The sequence below is a fragment of the Ipomoea nil genome, unplaced genomic scaffold, assembly GCF_001879475.1.
Source record: "Ipomoea nil cultivar Tokyo-kokei standard unplaced genomic scaffold, Asagao_1.1 scaffold3016, whole genome shotgun sequence".
Taxonomy (NCBI): domain Eukaryota; kingdom Viridiplantae; phylum Streptophyta; class Magnoliopsida; order Solanales; family Convolvulaceae; genus Ipomoea; species Ipomoea nil.
Genome location: NW_017619444.1, coordinates 2,009,503 through 2,030,348, shown reverse-complemented (window position 1 = coordinate 2,030,348; position 20,846 = coordinate 2,009,503). Strand labels below are relative to the sequence as shown.

At 33.5% G+C, this 20,846-nt stretch overlaps 1 protein-coding gene across 1 annotated transcript; it reads left to right on the top strand.

The window, feature by feature from the left end:
* The first annotated feature begins 1,771 nt into the window (after window positions 1–1,771).
* On the top strand, window positions 1,772–19,198 carry LOC109163298 (receptor-like protein kinase HERK 1). Its single transcript, XM_019312050.1, has 2 exons — window positions 1,772–1,782; window positions 16,395–19,198. Exon 2 carries the CDS (start codon window positions 16,451–16,453, stop codon window positions 18,944–18,946), a length of 2,496 nt encoding a protein of 831 aa, XP_019167595.1. The 5' UTR covers window positions 1,772–1,782; window positions 16,395–16,450; the 3' UTR covers window positions 18,947–19,198.
* The last annotated feature ends 1,648 nt before the right edge of the window (window positions 19,199–20,846 follow it).

The window sequence follows — 20,846 nt, the reverse complement described above, 5'->3', positions numbered from 1 at the left end:
CTTTAACTATTGGCCCCCCGCATTGTTCAATTCTGGCTCCGCCACTGCAAACCACTAATCCAATCAGCTAGCAATCATTTACCAAATCTTTAAATCTGTTTTAATCTTGAAAAACCTACATTATAATTTATAACTCTCCTAGCACCTTTGAAAGATAGCGAATAAATTTCTAAAAGGAAGTACCATACCCGACTCAAATTTATTCCACATTGACCATTCATTATTTTTTATCGTACTTCAACTAAAACTTCCTACACCAAACACTCCAAATGCCCGTCGGAATATTTGACTCGTAATTTCCCAGCTGGGATCACTCCGTAATCTCTACTCATTGCGTTATATCGCTTTCTAATGTGTTAGTTTCTCAACTTCTTTTCTTGACCTTTCCAAGTTCCAACCCTAACTGTACTTTCTAAATGGAGTGGTGATGTGTTATTTAGTAATTGGTTTTTATTTAGTTAAAAAAAAATGTTTGCTGTATTAGTGTTTGCTATAACTAGTATTTTCACTCGTGCGATGCACGGAATGGAATTGTTGTAATATATTAAGAATATTTAAATCGATATATAATTATTTAAGAGTTAATTTCACCCGAGGTCGTTTATCTTTCCTGACAATTCCAAATTTAATCCTAGACTTTAGTTATTAATTATTACAATTTATTCTATGTTACAACTCTTACGTTAATATTCTTACTATTATTATTAACACTTAATTACTTTTAGATATTATTATTATTATTAGTTTCTTTTCAAGTACTGTTAGTATATAATGGTCGTGAGGCACAATAATAATATAACCATAATTAAATATTGTTGTATTGTATTCCGGAGTTAATGCCATTTTTGGTCCTAGACTTATTGAGTCATTGACACTTTTCATCCTCCATAATAAAAATTGACACTTAGTAGACACTGTTATTGGTCGTTGGACAGTTTTGATCCTCCGTCAATGAAGTCGTTTGTTGACCGTGAATTAGAAGGGATTTTCTGTCTTTTTATGTCTTATTCTTCTAATCTTGTTTAAACCAGCGCTGTTGTGACTCCTGTGAGGCGAGATGGCGAGACTTGGCGGCTAAGTAGTAACCGTCGGTAGTGAGTAGCAGCGAGTTTCTTCTCCGGCGAGTTGTGTTTACGGCGGCGAGCATACGAAGCAATAACTCCTTCCGACGACGAACCAGTAAGGCAAATCTGGCGGTGCAGCAACAGATCCGGCGAGGTTGGGGCCTTCACCGGTGGTTTTTGGTTCCGGCGAAGCAGAGAGGGCAGCAGGTCGGCGAACCCTCCTATGGTAAATAGCAGTTGTACTTGTAGATGGCGTGATGTAGAATTTGCACCTGTAAGTCCTCCTTTCCATATTGACCACAAATATCCTTCCCATCTCTCTCTCTCTCTCTCTCTCTCTCTCTCTCTCTCTCTGACCACAACTACTTGGTGCACAACCTCAAAAACTCTGTTATTCTACCTGAAATTCATTGAAGTTTCAATCTGAAAATGTGGAATCCGCCGCTCCCCAAAAATCGCATTGTCTGAGGTGTTGGAATGACCGGTGTTGACTTCCTGGCTACTGTAGCTTCATTCCCCAACCCGGATGATAAAAATCGGAGCACCAGCTTTGAGGTTCAAGGAGGTGGTAACACTGGCAATGCTTTGATAAAACCCGGATGATAAAATTCATCTTGGTGTTAATCCAAGGATCATATCTAAGGTTGCTGATGACTCGCATGGCGAAAGAATACTTGATGAGCTTGAAAGGGATGGTGTTGATACATCTTTTATGGTGGTGTCCAAAGGAGGAAACTCACCATTCACATATGTCATTGTTGACAACCAAAAAAAAAAAACTCGCACGTGCATTTTCACTCCAGGATATCCACCCATGATATCTGAGGGTCTACATACCCAAATCAAAATTGTCTTCAGCGCTTGGAGTAAATATTGTCTACTTAGATGGAAGGCTGCATGAGACTGCTTTGATTGTAGTGCATGAGGCAATAGAGTAGGGGCATACCTATTATAGCTGATGCAGAAAGGTTAAGGGAGGGGTTGGGTGATATTCCTGACTTTGCTAGTTATGTTGTATGCTCGACAAAATTTCCACAGACATGGACTAACGCCCTTTCTATTCCAACTGCACTTGTTTCCATTATCTTGAGATTGATGTCAAATGTAAAATTTGTGATTGTTAGTTGGGTGAAGATGGTTTCTTAATGTTAGAAAGGACTGAAGCGGATAACCTCAGTTTGAAGAAATGGATGTAGCAGTGACCAACGGATTGAGAAATACAAGGATCAGAACATAAAAAGACAGAAAAACCATTCTATTTCACGGTCAACAAACGGCGTCATTGACGGAGGATCAAAACTGTCCAACGATCAATAAACGTGGCTACTAAGTGGTAATTTTTATTATGGAGGATGAAAAGTGTCAATGCCCCAATAAGTCTAGGACCAAAAATAGCATTAACTCTTGTATTCCGTGAGTCACAATAATAATATAACAATAATTAAATATTGTTCAATTCTATATTCTTCTAGGATTTCTATTACCATCATTAATTATTCCCAAATTTACCATAATTAAATAATTTGACCAATTATAAAGAAAGATTATTAAATAATGCACGGGACAATTCTTGAATTAAAAATTTTAAAAAATTCATTAATAAAACATAAGGTTCTCATAGTTTTTTCTTAGAAACTCTTCAATAAAGTAATTTCTTTTTAGAAATTGGTGGGTCAAACCGCCTACGGCAGTTTGCGGTGGATAGATCTCGAAAAAATACGCGATTTCAAAAAAATATTTGTCCAAAACGGACAACGGCGTCAAAAGTTATGCCTTGCCGAACTTTTGACACTTTACAACTTAAAAAAAAATAAAAAAAAATTAAAGGCCGGTTCAGCGGTCAAGGCTCCCGCTGAGGAGGCCGATTTCACGATTTTGTTTTAGAAATTGGGCGGAAAGTTAAAATTTCAGGATTTTGTTTTTATATATAGTATAGATTGTATTACACTATTTTATAATAGTAGAATAGAATTTTAACGCAGAATTATTGTACGAATGCGAAAGTAGAAATCAATATATTTTATTAGGAAGAGAGATTTTTTATGAATTGGGCGGGAAAAGTTAAAATTTCAGGATTTTGTTTTTATATATAGTATAGATTGTATTACACTATTTTATAATATTAGAATAGAATTTTAACGCAGAATTATTGTACGAATGGGAAAGTAGAAATCAATATATTTTATTAGGAAGAGAGATTTTTTAGGAATTGGGCGGTAAGTTAAAATTTCAGGATTTTGTTTTTATATATAGTATAGATTGTATTACACTATTTTATAATATTAGAATAGAATTTTAACGCAGAATTATTATACGAATGGGAAAGTAGAAATCAATATATTTTATTAGGAAGAGAGATTTTTTAGGAATTGGGCGGGAAGTTAAAATTTCAGGATTTTGTTTTTATATATAGTATATAGATTGTGTTACACTATTTTATAATATTAGAATAGAATTTTAACGCAGAATTATTGTACGAATGGGAAAGTAGAAATCAATATATTTTATTAGGAAGAGAGATTTTTTAGGAATTGGGCATGAAGTTAAAATTTCAGGATTTTGTTTTTATATATAGTATAGATTGTATTACACTATTTTATAATATTAGAATAGAATTTTAACGCAGAATTATTGTACGAATGGGAAAGTAGAAATCAATATATTTTATTAGGAAGATAAATTTTTTAGGAATTGAGCGGGAAGTTAAAATTTCAGGATTTTTTTTTTTTTTTGAATGCTAAAATTTCAGGATTTTGTTTTCATATATAGTATAGATTGTATTACACTATTTTATAATATTAGAATAGAATTTTAACGCAGAATTATTGTACGAATGGAAAAGTAGAAATCAATATATTTTATTAGGAAGAGAGATTTTTTAGGAATTGGGCGGGAAGTTAAAATTTCAGGATTTTGTTTTTATATATAGTATAGATTGTATTACACTATTTTATAATATTAGAATAGAATTTTAACGCAGAATTATTGTACGAATGGGAAAGTAGAAATCAATATATTTTATTAGGAAGAGAGATTTTTTATGAATTGGGCGGGAAAAGTTAAAATTTCAGGATTTTGTTTTTATATATAGTATAGATTGTATTACACTATTTTATAATATTAGAATAGAATTTTAACGCAGAATTATTGTACGAATGGGAAAGTAGAAATCAATATATTTTATTAGGAAGAGAGATTTTTTAGGAATTGGGCGGGAAGTTAAAATTTCAGGATTTTGTTTTTATATATAGTATAGATTGTATTACACTATTTTATAATATTAGAATAGAATTTTAACGCAGAATTATTGTACGAATGGGAAAGTATAAATCAATATATTTTATTAGGCAGAGAGATTTTTTAGGAATTGGGCGGGAAGTTAAAATTTCAGGATTTTGTTTTTGTATATAGTATATAGATTGTATTACACTATTTTAGGAATTGGGCGGGAAGTTAAAATTTCAGGATTTTGTTTTTATATATAGTATAGATTGTATTACACTATTTTATAATATTAGAATAGAATTTTAACGCAGAATTATTGTACGAATGGGAAAGTATAAATCAATATATTTTATTAGGAAGAGAGATTTTTTAGGAATTGGGCGGGAAGTTAAAATTTCAGGATTTTGTTTTTGTATATAGTATATAGATTGTATTACACTATTTTATAATAATAGAATAGAATTTTAACGCAGATTTATTGTACGAATGGGAAAGTAGAAATCAATATATTTTATTAGGAAGAGAGATTTTTTAGGAATTGGGCGGGAAGTTAAAATTTCAGGATTTTGTTTTTATATATAGTATAGATAGTATAGATTGTATTACACTATTTTATAATATTAGAATAGAATTTTAACGCAGAATTATTGTACGAATGGGAAAGTAGAAATCAATATATTTTATTAGGAAGAGAGATTTTTTAGGAATTGGGCGGGAAGTTAAAATTTCAGGATTTTGTTTTCATATATAGTATAGATTGTATTACAGTATTTTATAATATTAGAATAGAATTTTAACGCAGAATTATTGTACGAATGGGAAAGTAGAAATCAATATATTTTATTAGGAAGAGAGATTTTTTAGGAATTGGGCGGGAAGTTAAAATTTCAGGATTTTGTTTTTATATATAGTATAGATTATAAATATTGTGTTTGACAATATTTTTTTTTTTAAAGATTGGTATTGCTTTTTGGATGGGAATATTGATAAATAGAGTTGTTATGCTGTGCAACCGTGTTTACACGGGTCTAGATTCATAATTTTTATACAGTAGATTCATAATTTCTATACTGTAGATTCATAAAATTTATACTATAGATTCATAATTTCTAAACCGTAGATTTATAATTTAAATACAGTAAATTCATAATTTATATACTGCAGATTCATAATATCTGTATTGTAGATTCATAATTTCTAAACTGTATAGTTATCAAATTATGAACATATAGTTATGTGATTTGTGAATACAGAGTTCAACAATTGGGAATATGAACATCGAAAATTATGAACATATAGCTCTATAATTATGAACATATATTTATAAAATTATGAATCTACAGTATATATTTTATGAATCTACAGTATAGAAATTATGAATCTAGACCCGTAGTGCACACGGTTGCAAAACATAATTTGCCATAAATAGTTGTGTGGGTTAAATTTGGAATTTGGCAAATTGGTAGCTTTAAAAAAATAATTATGGGTTAGGGGTTGTTTGGTGTCGTGTTGCGGTAACCTGTTATGAATTCATGTTTGTTTTCATAATTTTGACTTGTTACATTTTTTTTTTTTAGTACTATTGACTCTATTACAATTTATAATGTTCTAAACTTTAATTTCTCTATTTATTGTAGTTCAAAGAGTTTGACTTGTTAAATTTAAGTGTGTATAGACACAATTCGATTAATATATTATCAAAATACAAATTTTTTTTTGAAATATTTATAATTCTCTACAATGTAGTATATGTTATATACTATCTCAAACATTTTAATTTCATCTCAAAGAATCTGAGCTTCGACCAACGAAGTTTAAACTGTGGTGGTCTAAATCTATGACCACCAATTAAAATGGTAACTGAGATGTCATGTCAGGTTAAAGATGATTTCGTCATGTAAAGCAAGATAAACCAATTCACAAGTAAAGCATCTTTTTCTTTTCATTATATATAATTAAATATTAATAGTAGACTACGGAGTGATTATAGGACGGATTGTTTTTTTTTTCTTTTTCTTTTTTTTTTTTAGTGTTTTATTAGAGAAAATTTATCTCTATATGTGATTGAAAAAATGAGTTCACTATAGTGTGTGTTGTGGGTTTTGGCCAAATTTAGACCCCCAAAAAATGTCAAGAGAGGAGTAAGCAAAGTTACTAATCAGAACATTCGCTTTGTGGACTTTAGATTGGAACAACAATATAATCTAATTAAGTTGTGTTGAGTTTGACTAGTCAAAGTTTAAAGTTCAATTTGATTTTGACGTGATAGTTCATCGGATTGTGGTGGATATAGGCAGTTCAACGTATGTCATATCATATACTATTGCATTCTGAAAACAATATTTAATGTTTTCTAATTTGATTTTGAGAATGAGACGACTAATCCTAACATCATTTATGTATGAGGAGCCGAACGACAAAGTCACCTCATTAGATAAAGATAGATGTCATCGCCGCTACTCTCTCAGCAAGAATAACTTTCCCAATTTAGTATCTTACTCTATTTATAACGTTAAACAATTTCCTTTTATAGTTATTCTGAAGCACAGTCATTATATTTTTTATTTTTTTTTAAATTAAGTTTAAACTTGACTACATTTTTTTTTTTTTGAAGTAGAGCTTGAATTGAAAAGGTTGAATAATTTTTTCCCCTACAAAAATTATAATAGCAAGTACTTTATAACCAAATATCATACCAAAAATAAATGCTAAGCATTATATATTGGTTAGAGCATTTATAATATATAAAAATAAATACATTTGCTAAATTTGTACCGAGTAAATCTCGCTATTGTGTAATAGTTCGTTCACAAATCACACGGGAGAAATAAATCCCACTAAAAAGGCCCTACGCGACATACTTAACTAAGAGAGTGTCTTTTTTTTTTTGGGGTGCATTCACTTTTGAATTTTTCGCACTTTTGGTCCCACGACTATGATGTCACTAACAACTTTGATCCACGACTTTCAGAACTTGCAGAATTGGTCCACGATTATTACTTTCTTATCGAATTTGGTCGTTCTGATGCATTCTCCATTCAATTTTAGCCAGTATTTATTTTTCCCATTTTTAGCGTGGGTAATATTGTCTTTTCCATCTCACTGTGGTTGCAGAATTGGTCCACGACCAGTTTTCTTTCTACTCATTGACAACGGTTCCTTCTCCTCTTTCGTGGATTAGGTGTCCAAAGATTGTGTGTTGGGATGAATCCCGGATTGTATCGTTCTCAAGGGATGACAAATTGGAGTTGCCCCCGATTACTACCTTTGGAAACCAAAGACATCGTCATTGTTTGAAAGCGTGTCACGCGCACACAATTTAAATGTTTGTTGTAGCAAAATGAATCAATTAACTAAACACAAGTTGTAAACAAATGTAAAGGTAGCTAGGGTTGAATTGCTTAGTTTGGATTATGATGCTCTTGAATCATTTAACATAGGTAGAGAATGATGCATATGCTAAGTCTAGGGAATGGCATATGTCCTTTCATAACATAGACTACTACGACTTGTTTAGGACTTGCCTAAACCTTTCATCGAATACCATGGCTACATTACCTTCCCAACCAAGTCCCGTAGGATTCCTTGAGCTAGGAAATGTTAAGGATGGGAGCTTAAATTGACCTAGCAAAGGTCATTCACTCAACACAATCCTAGGAGTTGATCAAGCTCCTTAGATGCATATAAATCAATCCCCAACAACAAGACATAGAAGTATAGCAATCAATCAATCTCTAATTCAAGAACTAAGTCACATTGGCATCATAATCTCACACTTTCACAATTCAAACCCTAGCTAATCTAGCCTACAAAAGCCATAAGAAACATAAAAGCATTCATGAATCAAAATCTAATCAAAGAAATAGAAATGGAAGAGTAGAGATTATACCAAACAAGTATATTAGAAAATAAGAAGAAGTCTTGCAAGATCTCTTGAATTGGAGGTTGTCAATCTCTTCCTTCAATGAATCTCCCAAGAAATACAAGCATAGATCTACAATTTAGAGTAATCTAATATACCAAAAGTCTAAAGTGTCTCTCTCTTTTCCTTCTCTTACAAAATGCTTTCTAAATCCAATCCTCCTCCTAAAATTCTGATCTAAAACCTCTTAAATAGCCTCCCATTTCAATCCCTTCCGTAGCTTTTCCACGCAGTCTTCAACGCACGTTGTTCGAGAACTTATTCCGTCCAACACGCATCACAACGCACGTTGTGATGCGCATTGAACTTTCTGGAAATCAGCTATGATTCTGCATTTTCACAACGCATGCTGCAACGCGCGTTGTGGCCTTCATTATGGCTTGGTCTCCGCTCGTCTTCTTGTCCCGCTTTTCTCCGAATTGTGCCACTTTGCATTGTTTTAGCCCGAAACTTACCTAAAAACACACAAAACATAAAGTGTGGTGGTAATTTACAATAAGATGCAAAACATAGCTAAATTGGCAAAAAATGGATACACAAAGGATTTTTTTTGGCTTAGAATCACCCCAAATAGACCTTAAAAGTGTGTGTCTTTGACACTTATCACATGTTTCCACACTTTAGCCTTGTTTGTCCTAAAGCAAGTTTCAATCAACCAATGATCATAAAAGTGTCAAAGATACACTTAAACCAAACTTAATGATAACTTAATTCATCCAATGGTCAAGCAAGATAAGTGTTAAGCCAAAGGAGGGGGTGAAGCCCCTCATATCATGTAATAAATATGCTAGTCATGTACCCCTACTAATGCAACTCAAGGAATATCTAAGGAAGCAAAAACTCTTAAAAGATAAAATTAAAACAAAGGAGGGTACACTCTCACACCAATCATCAAGCATGCAATCCAAAATTGGTATTCACCTCCCATCTTGCAAAGGCTTATAGCCGAGCCACACTAGTGGGAACGATGTGTACATCCCAACCGATATCCCCCCTTATAACGCCAAGGTCCTTTACAAGAAAATAAGTGAATGGTTTGGCATGGGCCACTCACCAACCTTAAGCCAAGGTCCAATTTCCTCCGGCACGGAGCTCCGTGTTTTAACCCCGGAAAAACTTTTTTTGGCCCCGACTTAAGCATTGGTTCTCTCATGCTTCCATCCTTATGCCAAAGATCGACTCCCCGCGGCATAGATCTCTATGTTTTAGCCCGAAGGAATCTTTTGTGATCCCGACATAAGCAATGGCTCCCCTCTTTTTACTCTCTTTTTTTCTAATCTCCTAAGACATCATCATTGGGACAACCGACTTCACGTAGAGCTCTACGCTTTTTCGAAGACAGTGCAATGGAATTGCCCCAAATTCTAGCGAGATGGCTTACCTATTTTTTTTTATCTCACGGGAAGGCAAATTCTTTTTTTGGTCTTTGCCTTTTTTCTCATCGTCATTCCCCTACTTTATTCACTCATGCTTTTTCTTCTTAGGGTTAGGGAATTCTTTCTCAATTCTCACCATAAGGCTCACCTTTTGCCCCATACCTTGCCAAGATTAAGTTCATTCCCAACCTTGCATTTTTTTTTGTCTTTCCAAGGTTGAAGAGTACACACTCCCGCTTCGAGAGATCGTTTACTAAGGTCTAAGAAAGATAGGAGGTGAATTCATACCAGCATGCATCAAATGTAAACCTAAATGGTTTTTCTATGCAATTTCTCACTTGGGTGTAAGAAAGTGTAACTTCCAAAGGATATTCCAAGAATAAAAACTTTTTTGTACGGGCACATTACTATCACATTTATCACATGATATGAACAACGACGCACTCTCCATATCCAACACACTCGTCAATCAAGCACCATTGAATCAATTAAGTAACAAAAGACACTTAAGCACAAAGTGCTTCCCTTTCCACACTTTAAAATGAACATCGTCCTCGATGTTCTTAAAACATAGGTGGGCAAGAAAGATTAAGGTCTCAACAAAAGTGTTTGTCCCCTTTTTCCACACTTTAGGATTCTTACGAGGACTTGGGTGTACTTGAAAACTAATCCTTTGTGAAAGAGTAAAGACAATTAAGTATGTGCATACCAACCAAGATTTCCACACTTTAGAATTAAAGCATAGGGGCTTAAAAGTTAAGGAATAGAGAGTTGTCACCAAATCTAGTGCATATCCGATCTCTTTATTTTGAAAAACCATTAGCCTTTGCCCCTTTCCATAAGAAAGCTTCATAAAAATTGGCTAGTGGCATAAGAACTATAGCACAATTTTAAGCTTACAAAAAGGGATGGGAAGGCTATTCCTACCTAATATTTTTGTACTTTTCCCTTTTTCATTTCTTTTCGTTTTTTTTTTTTCAATAAGGAAAGTAAAATAAAACAATATAAAGCAGCTAGTCCTAAGTTTATTTTCTAGGGAGAGTATTAAAGTAGAAAATTAACTACTCCATGCATCAACTAGAGATAAGCAAGCTTCATGCAAGTAAAAGAAAATAAAAGCATAATAAAGAAAGTAATAAAATGCAAAGCATTCAAACATAGTGTCTCAAAAGTAAACAAATGAAATTGTGATCAAACCCGCTTGGAACAAAAGCCTTATTCTTTCCCCAGGGATGTGCTGTGTCCTTGTAACATCAATCGTCCCTGTGATGCGCGACCAGCGCCAATGACGCTGCCATCCATGGCTCCATCCTCCCCGCATGTTGCCCTTGCGCTCTTGCCAACATCACCCTCAACTCCGCGACCTGAGTGTGCAACACTCCAATCTTGTTGTGCTGCTCGTAGATAACCTCGCGTTGATGTGCCAACAGCCGCATCATTTTACCAGACATGTCGATTACTTCTTCCTTGACGTCTTTTAGCTGCTTCATCAGTTATTGGTGAAGTCAGTACACGTAGGCCTACATGGTCGTCCGGTCATTGGCTTCGGGGAACTCATGAGGTAACATCGGGTACGGTAGTCTCCTTGGTAGTGGCATTGGTATCTCTTCCTCTTCTTGTGCATTCACCTCTTCTTTGGTTGCATGAGTCACATTTCCTACAATTGCTCACAAGAAAAATGTTCTCACAATCATGCATATAAAATAAAATAAAATAAAAAACCACACATTAATCATACGCATATTATATTCAAATTCCCTTTTGTCATTCCAAAGATGGATGACCAAATTCTACAAAAATTTTGCCATAGTTTCCCCTATTTCTTGGTCAATTTCCACATTTTAAATTGAGCCAAAGATGACTACATTATTGCACATTCATCACATTCACATTATAAGCTCAACTCAAAAAGTCAACAAGTCAACTTCATCTTCCCCAATTAGTCCATGGAAGATTTCATCACAAAAGAGTTCATGCAAAATCATGGTAGCATTCAATCACATTATGCAAAATTGATCATAACAAGCATGCAATTGCAATTTCTCATCATTAATTTCATCATGCAAGACACTTTAACAATTCAAAATAAAAAAGAATGTCTTCTCACCAACAAGGTAACCATCTCAACCTTCTAATCTCCATTAATGAAGCTCAAAGCTTTTTCTCTCTAGGTTTGAAGATGGTAGATTGTTTTCTTTATGAGTTCTATGATTATAAATTGCTAAGATTGCCTAGTTGTACAGGTTGTGACATATATTTGTGATCAATTTGTGATTAAAAGCCATTATTGATGATGTATACAGAAACTATTGTCTTATTTGCGAGGGTTAGAGCCATAAATATAATTGGCTAGGGGCGAAATTTTAAAGCACTTTGAAAATGCTATAAAAATATTCATGATAAAATGTGAAACACAATCAATTAGATAAAATAGTTTGAATAGAAAATAAATTATAAACAACGTCATCTCTAATTCTCTATTGATATTATTATATTCAAAATCACAAAATATATTTTATATCAATTAATAAATCTATTTAAATAATTGTTATCACATATAACATATTATAAATCTCACAAATTAATGCACATTATATATATACGTATTATTAATACACATTATAAATATAAGTAGTAAAATACTCAATTAGAGGTGCTTAAATTCAGCGAGTAAATTAGTCACTGTGTTCGACGTTGATTGAATGTTTAAATTAATAGTTAAATTGTATATGTTATTTGTGTATTTTGTGTTTAAGTATATTTTATGTTGAACATGCTAACGGGCAATAGAGATGCGAAAGTGAACATTGCACATTGTTTATTCAATTATGACCGCTACGAAAAATAAATAAATCACCAAATGCATCTTAAGTAATCATTTTTATAATATTGTTAAATATAAGAAGAAATTTAAAAAAAAAAAAAAAAAAAAGATGAAGAGTAAAATACACTATTACTGATGGTAAGATTTAAAAAAAGATAATATTACCCACGTTAAAATAAGAAAAAAAAATTAAAAAAAAATGAACGATAATGCATTGGAAGGACCAAATTCGCTAAGAAAGTAATAGTCGTGGACCAATTCTACATTTTTGAAAGTCACGAATCAAAATTGTTAGTGACACCATAGTCAAGTGTGAAAAATTCATTCACTTTTAATACACTTCAACTTTTTTCTATATATATTCTATTAAAATAATGAACGGTTCAAATCAAATATTAAAATATTTGATTTTTTTTTTTTGAATGCTACTGACTCTATTACAATGTAGTATCATTTCATAGCTACTTTCTCAAAGTACTAAAGCACAAAAAGTCAATAATGCCTCCATTGAGGCTTGAACTTACAACCTCCCATATAGGAGTTCAACCCGGATGCCATCTGAGCATAAGGTGCTTGGCAAAATAAAATATTTGAATTTATTTTAACAACAATGTAATTAAATTAAAAACTGTATTTTCAAAAAAAAAATTAAAAAATGTAATCTGTTTGCCCCTAACTGGCCCTTGACCTAAGCTAAGCATAAGAGTCAAAACATGAACTAATCCGAACTTAATTATGTGCATGTGAGAAATCATGAAAATTATTGAGAAATATTCTCATATGACAGCTGGTGACTGGTGTTTAATCATACCATCAAGTTGGCTTCCACCCAATTACAACTATGATTCCCTTTTCCTAATAACAAGTTAACAACCATATTTTCTCTTTCCTAAATTCCCCACTCAAAATTATCCATTAATATGCGTACTACTTTTATTTAATTATTACATTAATTTTTTTATTAACTCGTAAGAGCATCCACACTAGTAGTTATTTAGGAGTTATTTCTACATGAATTCTCTCCACTCAAAGTTAATAGCTGATGTGGGGAGGAGTTATTTCAAAAATATTTCTTATGCAAAGTATGATATATTTGTGGTCCCAATAAGTGAGAGAAATAATTAAAATATAGTGGGTTAAATGGTGGGTGCATAAAAAACTGAGAAATAACTTAAAATTGATGTGAAGAAAGGTTTTTTGTAATTAAATGAGATGATAGAGGATGAGGTGGATGCTGGGAACCACAAATAACTGAGAAATAACATCAACTGATAAGGATGCTCTAATAACATTTAGTTAATGTACAGATAGCTAATAATTGTTTTTTTTTTTCAAATTCTACAAAAAATGTCACATTATGAAGTAATTGGCAGTTTCGATCAATAATAATAATGTGAGTTATTTAAATTTAAGTAACGTGTAGACTCTTCAATATAGTCGAATTCAAATTTGAATCCTCAATATTATAGATCACACAGTTAGATATAATAGTATTGAAATTTGATTAAAATGAGTGAACGTAGTAAGAATTTGATAGTATAGTTTTAGAAACAAAATATATGAGAAGTACAATATCGTGGGATCGAGAGTGGGAAAAACTCTTATTTTCAAATTTTTAAAGGATGTTTTTACAAAAATTGGGAAATTAAAATAAGGATGTGTTTGGTTCATGGGTCTTCTAGGAATGAGAATTAAAATTATAGTTAGTGTTTGATTGACAATTTTTCAAAACACAACTACGGAATTTGATTACCCTTCCAATTAAAAACATCATTTCCTAATTAAAAAAGAGAGATCATTCCATTTTATTATTAATCTAATGTTTAAGTTTGGATTATTACTTTTAGATTTTTGTTTATATTTGTGTTTTGGATGTCATTATAATATTAAGATCAATTGTCTTGATTTTTTATTTTTGTATTTTTAAAACTTTTATTTTCATTATAGAGTCATATATAACCAAATATCAATATAGTAATCATTTTAATTCCATTTTACTACCAAACATACAAAATATTTTCATCAAAACTATTACTATTACTAACTATTTGATTTTTATTACGATTTCGATTCCTAAGCGCAAATCAAACACGCCCTAAGAAATTAGAAGGAACAGCCAAAATAATCACCGTCTCTTTCAAGTTGGAAAGGTGGACTTAAGTGCACTTCAAATTGACAGTTATTAAATGCAAACGTATAAATGTGAAACATCTTCTAGAAAAATGAAAATTCAAATAATATTAATGCGAAAAAGAAACACACACACACACAAAAAAAAAAAAAAAAAAAAAAAAAGAGTTAATTTCAGTAATGGTCTTCCGATTATATTGATTTTTCAAAATGCGTCCTCGACTTTTAATTTAGACACTTTACGTCCATTGACTTTCAATTTCTTTTCAATTGAGGTCATTTCGTCAAATTACAGTAAAGTGGACTTTAAATGAAATGGTAAAATAGTCATTTCATCTGTCTAATGTATAATTCTTCGTATGAGCGACTTCGGACATCAGATTCACTTAATTGTTTAATCTTTAAATCTACTCGAAGAACAAAAATCCATTAGGTATTAAGCAATTAAGTGAATTTGATGTCTGAAGTCGTGTATATAAGGAAGAAATATGAAGAATTATACATTAGGCAGATGAAATGTACAATGTTACCCTTTCATTTAAAGTCCATTTTACCGTAATCTGATGAAAGGATCCCAATTGAAAAGAAATTGAAAGTCAAAGAATGTAAAATGTCCAAATTAAAAGGCAGGGACTAATTTTGAAAAATCAATATAATTAGAGGATCGTTGCTGGAATTAACTCCACAGAAAAAACTTCTGGAAATTCCAAAAAAAAAAAAAAAAAAAAAAACAAAACAAAACTTCTGGAAATTTATTATTGCTGTTGCCTGTTGGACATTTTTTGTCTGTTTTCATTAATTACAAACTCCATTCTTTCCTTTCTCGTACAGCTGGGTGTTTTGAAGTGATGTTATAGAGTAAATACTTAAAATGGTCTCTTATCTATAGCTAAATTCATAAATTGATCTTCGACTTTTAATTTTAATCAATTAAGTTCTTAACTTTGTAATTTTAACACGATTTGATCTTTTATCTATTTGACTATTTGTTGACTGTGATTTCTGAGGATATATATGTAATTTCACCGCTACTCGCCTTCATCCGCTGTCGTGACACAGTCTATCGCTCATGTAACACCCCACTTTTCTTAACTCTTCACTCTGGTACGAACTCAACTACGTTGAATCCAAAGAGGTGATGAAGAAAGGCGACAAGATTTGGCAAATTGCTTTCAGCAGTGGATTCAAATGTAACAGTGCGGTTTGGAAATGCAACCGGAACCTTAAAAACTCGACGATGGATCATGAAATTACATATATATTTTCAAAAATCACAGTCAACAAACGATCAAATAGATAGAGAATCAAATCGTGTTAAAATTGTAAAGTTAAGAACTTAATTAGTTAAAATTAAAAGTTGATGAACAATTTGTGAATTTAGCTATAGTTAAAATTAAAAGTTGATGAACAATTTGTGAATTTGGGTATTTACTCATGTTTATATTACTCGGTTTCAAACTTCAACTTCTCATCACTGTTTAGCCCTTCTTCCCCATCCCATTTCTCCGTTTGTCACCCTAATCCGGAAACCCTCGATGTCCACATGAACTGTGAGTGAAAGAATTTTGTGCTTAGGAATCTCTCATTTGTCTGTTTTTGCGGTGATCCTTCTCAGCTTCTAAACCCCCCTGCCAGTGGTTTACTGGATTCCAGCTGTTTAGGCGGCGAAGAATATAGTCATATTCCCGTGTTTTGGCTCTATACTAAATTTCCCGACCCGATTACCCGGCTCTGTTTTGTTTCTTCTCAGTTGATTGCAAAGGTGCCATCTTTCCCCATTTTCTTCTGTTTTCTTTATTGGGTATTTCCAGATTTTGGTAAGCATTGTGTTGAAACGCTGAGTGTCATCTCAGTTTCATAGATCTTAGGCTTATAATTTAAGATTCTTTGCTTTTTTGTGTGTTTGATTATGTATTGGGGTTTTGGATTAGTAATCTGGGCTCTGCTCATAGTGTTCTTGGGGGGTTTTGGTTCTAGCTTTGATCCTGGAGATAAATACTTGATAAACTGTGGATCACCTAATGATGGCAAAGTGAGTGGCAGGGTTTTTGTGTCTGATAAATCAGCCTCAAAATTCCTTTCAACTTCACAAGACATATTGGCTGTTGCCCCTTCTAACTCCATTATACCCTCAGAGGATTCTCTGCTTTATCAGACAGCTAGAATTTTCAGTGAAAAATCGAGCTACAAGCTTTCGATTAGCCAGGGTGGGAGGCACTGGATCCGCCTCTATTTCTACCCGTTTGTTTTCCAGAACTATAATATGAAGGCAGCTAGTTTCTCGGTCTCCGCCCAAAACCATGTTCTCCTTGCCAATTTTAGCCCTCAAAATGTTACTGCCAAGGAATTCTCGGTGAATGTAGCATCGGGGGACCTTGTGATAACCTTCAGCCCTTCAGATAATTCGTTCGCTTATGTAAACGCGTTGGAGGTTGTATCAGTTCCCGACACGCTCATAGCTGATACTGCTGCATCCATCAGCCCAGCCGGGACGTTCAATGGCCTGTCTGGACAAGCACTGGAGACGGTTGCTAGGGTGAACATGGGCGGATCGCCTTTGACACCCGACAACGATACACTATGGAGATCTTGGGATTCTGACCAAGGTTTCTTAAAAGAGCCAAAAGTCGCAAAATCTCTGTCCAAGATCTCATCCGTAAAGTACACATCTGGTCAAGCAACCGAAGATTCTGCACCCAAGACGGTTTATGGAACGTGCACTAAGATGAATGTGGACAGTGATAATCCCAATGCGAATTTCAACGTGACTTGGGAGTTCAGTGTGGATCCTGGGTTCCAGTATTTTCTTCGCTTACACTTCTGTGACATAGTGAGTCCAGCCCCGAATCAGCTCCTGTATAATATCTATATAGATTCGTTAAATGTGGCTCCAGATTTTGATCCGGGTTCTGTAGTTGGTGAAGTATTGGCCACTGCTTATTACATCGATTATGTTACTGCATCGAGTGATAAAGACAAACTTCGTGTAAGTGTTGGCCCGTCTCCTAGAAGTGCTTTCCCCGATGCCTTTCTGAATGGTCTGGAGATTATGAAGATGAACAATTCTGCGGGCAGCCTCAGTAGTATAAGTTCTGTATCTCCTTCCTCTGGCACGGGTTCAAAGAAGAAGGTTGGAGTAATAGTGGGAGTTGCCGTCGGGGTAGCATTTGCTTTGGCTATGGTTAGCGTTCTGTTTTGCCTGCACAGAAGGAGAAAACACGAGCAGCTTGGGCAGTCAAAAACATGGCTTCCTTTCTCGATTAACGGAACCACTTCCCACACTATGGGAAGTAAGAATTCAAATTGGACGACCATAAGCGGTGCTTCTAATTTGAGTTATCGCGTTCCTTTTGCAGCTGTACAAGAAGCAACGAACAACTTTGACGAGAGTTGGGTTATTGGAATTGGCGGGTTTGGGAAGGTGTACAAGGGCGAGTTAAGCGATGGTACAAAAGTAGCTGTAAAGCGGGGCAACCCAAAGTCCCAACAAGGTCTTGCGGAGTTCAGAACGGAAATTGAAATGCTTTCTCAATTCCGCCACCGCCATCTGGTTTCCTTGATAGGATATTGCGATGAAAGGAACGAGATGATTCTAGTCTACGAGTACATGGAGAATGGGACTCTCAAGGGTCATCTCTACGGCTCTGATCTTCCTAGTTTGAGCTGGAAACAGAGGCTCGAGGCATGCATCGGGGCTGCTAGAGGTCTGCACTACCTTCATACCGGCTACGCTAAAGCAGTTATACACCGTGATGTCAAGTCTGCCAACATATTGCTCGACGAGAATTTAATGGCTAAAGTCGCCGACTTTGGACTTTCCAAGACCGGCCCCGAGATTGATCAAACCCATGTGAGCACAGCTGTTAAAGGGAGTTTTGGGTACCTGGACCCCGAATATTTTAGAAGGCAACAACTGACGGAGAAGTCGGATGTGTACTCTTTTGGTGTCGTTTTGTTTGAGGTTCTTTGCGCTAGGCCCGTGATCGATCCATCTCTTCCTAGGGAAATGGTGAACCTAGCGGAATGGGCTATGAAGTGGCAACAGAAGGGACAACTCGAACAAATAATCGATCCCAAACTTGCGGGAAGAATAAGGCCAGATTCTCTCCGAAAATTTGCAGAGACAGCAGAAAAATGCTTGGCAGATTTTGGCATGGACCGACCCTCGATAGGAGATGTGTTGTGGAACCTGGAATACGCGCTGCAGCTACAGGAAGCTATCGTTCCAAACGATCCCGATGAAAATAGCACAAACCTCATCGACCTTTCTCCTCAAGTCAATGATTTCAGTCACACCGACACAAGTGCCTCAGCTGCTCCGTTCCAAACAACAGATCTCAACGATCTTTCGGGCGTCTCCATGAGTCGGGTTTTCTCGCAGCTCGTCAAGTCTGAGGGTAGATAGAACAGAAACAAAGGTGAGGACACTGCTTTTTACCTTTTGTTCATGAAGCCATGAAGAAGTGTAATGTTTTAGGTTTTTTTGCTTTTTGAATTGCCAAATCTTTATACCAAACCAATTTCTGGTTTCAGGCTTTTCTTCTTTTCTTGGTGGATAGAACATTAGAAAAGAAAACACTATAATATCTGTAAACATCTGAATTTAGCTTCTCATTCTGGGAAAAATCTTATCTTATTTTCAATGTTGTTTGAACTATTTAGGGCTATGGCATTCTTAAATCTGATTTCAATTTACAACGTTGTTTGAACTGGGCAAATTATATTGTGGATCATGGTCTAGTTACAAGGGGATAAGTGTTTATTTTTAGTATATGAAGGTTTATTTTTACTATATTTGAAAGTTCATTTTTAGATAGTATACTAAAATTGAATCTTTAATTACAAGAATGTTATAATAATAATAATAATAATAATAATAATAATAATATTATTATTATTATTATTATTATTATTAGTAATATTAAACCAAGTAGTTAGTTAATTGGTTAAAAATAATGGGAGTAATTATAGGTGCAGTACATGGCCATGATGTTAGCTTTACATGGAGCATTAATTCCTTAATTTTAGTTATCTTATCTAGTATAAATAGTCTTTGTATTCAAGCTTTTATTATCAATCAAGTTATCTATTCCCCTCTCTCTCTCTTCTCAATATATAAATATAATATATAGATATATTATATTTAATATATATTATAGATATATTATATTATATTTAATATATATTATATTAAATATATTATATTTAATATATCTAACATTTGGTATCAGAGCCAGTATACGTGAGACAGTTTTACACAAGTTTTTGCCCATAAATATAAATGACATGCTAAATACTTGAGTAAATAAGATTTAGGACACTAGGAATGTCTCAACAATCATTATTTAATGGACCATGGTCAAAACGGTGTCGAAACGGCAGCTATTCCGTTCGTTACGTTTTGTATGTGCTCATTTTTTTTTAAATGATGTTGTAATAAAATTATAGTGTGTATAAAATGAAATTGAATAACAAATCTCGCATATTGACTGTATATCAAATGAAACTGTAGTTGAATTAGAATGATATTGTAGTGGTGCTTTAATGAAACTACATGTATAAAATGAAACTGAATAGCATGTCTCACATATTGAGCGTAAATTGTCAAAAACTAAAGTTGAATAAGAATGATACTTTAGTGGTGTCGTAATGAAATTATAGTGTGTATAGAATGAAATTGAGTAGCGGGTCTCACATATTGAGTGTGTATTGTCAAATGAAACTGTAGTCGAATTAAAATGATACTTTAGTTATGATGTAATAAAACTACAGTATATATAAAATGAAACTGACTAACATGTCTCACATATTGTGTGTATATTATCAAATAAAATTGTAGTTAAATTAAAATAATTCTTTAGTTATGTTGTAATGAAACTACAGTATATATAAAATGAAACTGACTAGCATGTCTTTCATATTGACTATTGAAGGTATATTATCAAATTAAACTGTAGTTGAATTAAAATGATACTTTAGTTATATTGTAATGAAATGAAACTAGCTAGATGATTATCAGTAATTGCAATAACAAAAACTCCAATCTAAAAAAAACAATCACAAACCCTATAACAAATACAATAATAAATGAATCAAAAACCTAGAATTGATGAACTATGATCAATAACAATTCGTGAATTTACATCAATCACGCTAATTGTGAAAACTTTGATTGCATCTATTTGTTGTTTGATACATGGTCGAGTAGAAGATCGCTGAGTGAATATGGGAGACGATGAGAAGAAAAACAAGAATGAGAGAAGTTGAGTAAAACATCGCAACCGCAACGAAAATAACACTACATT

What these genes read in the sequence shown, in the direction of transcription:
- LOC109163298 (XM_019312050.1), top strand. Translation starts at nt 16,451, where the DNA reads ATGTATTGGGGTTTTGGATTAGTAATCTGGGCTCTGCTCATAGTGTTC.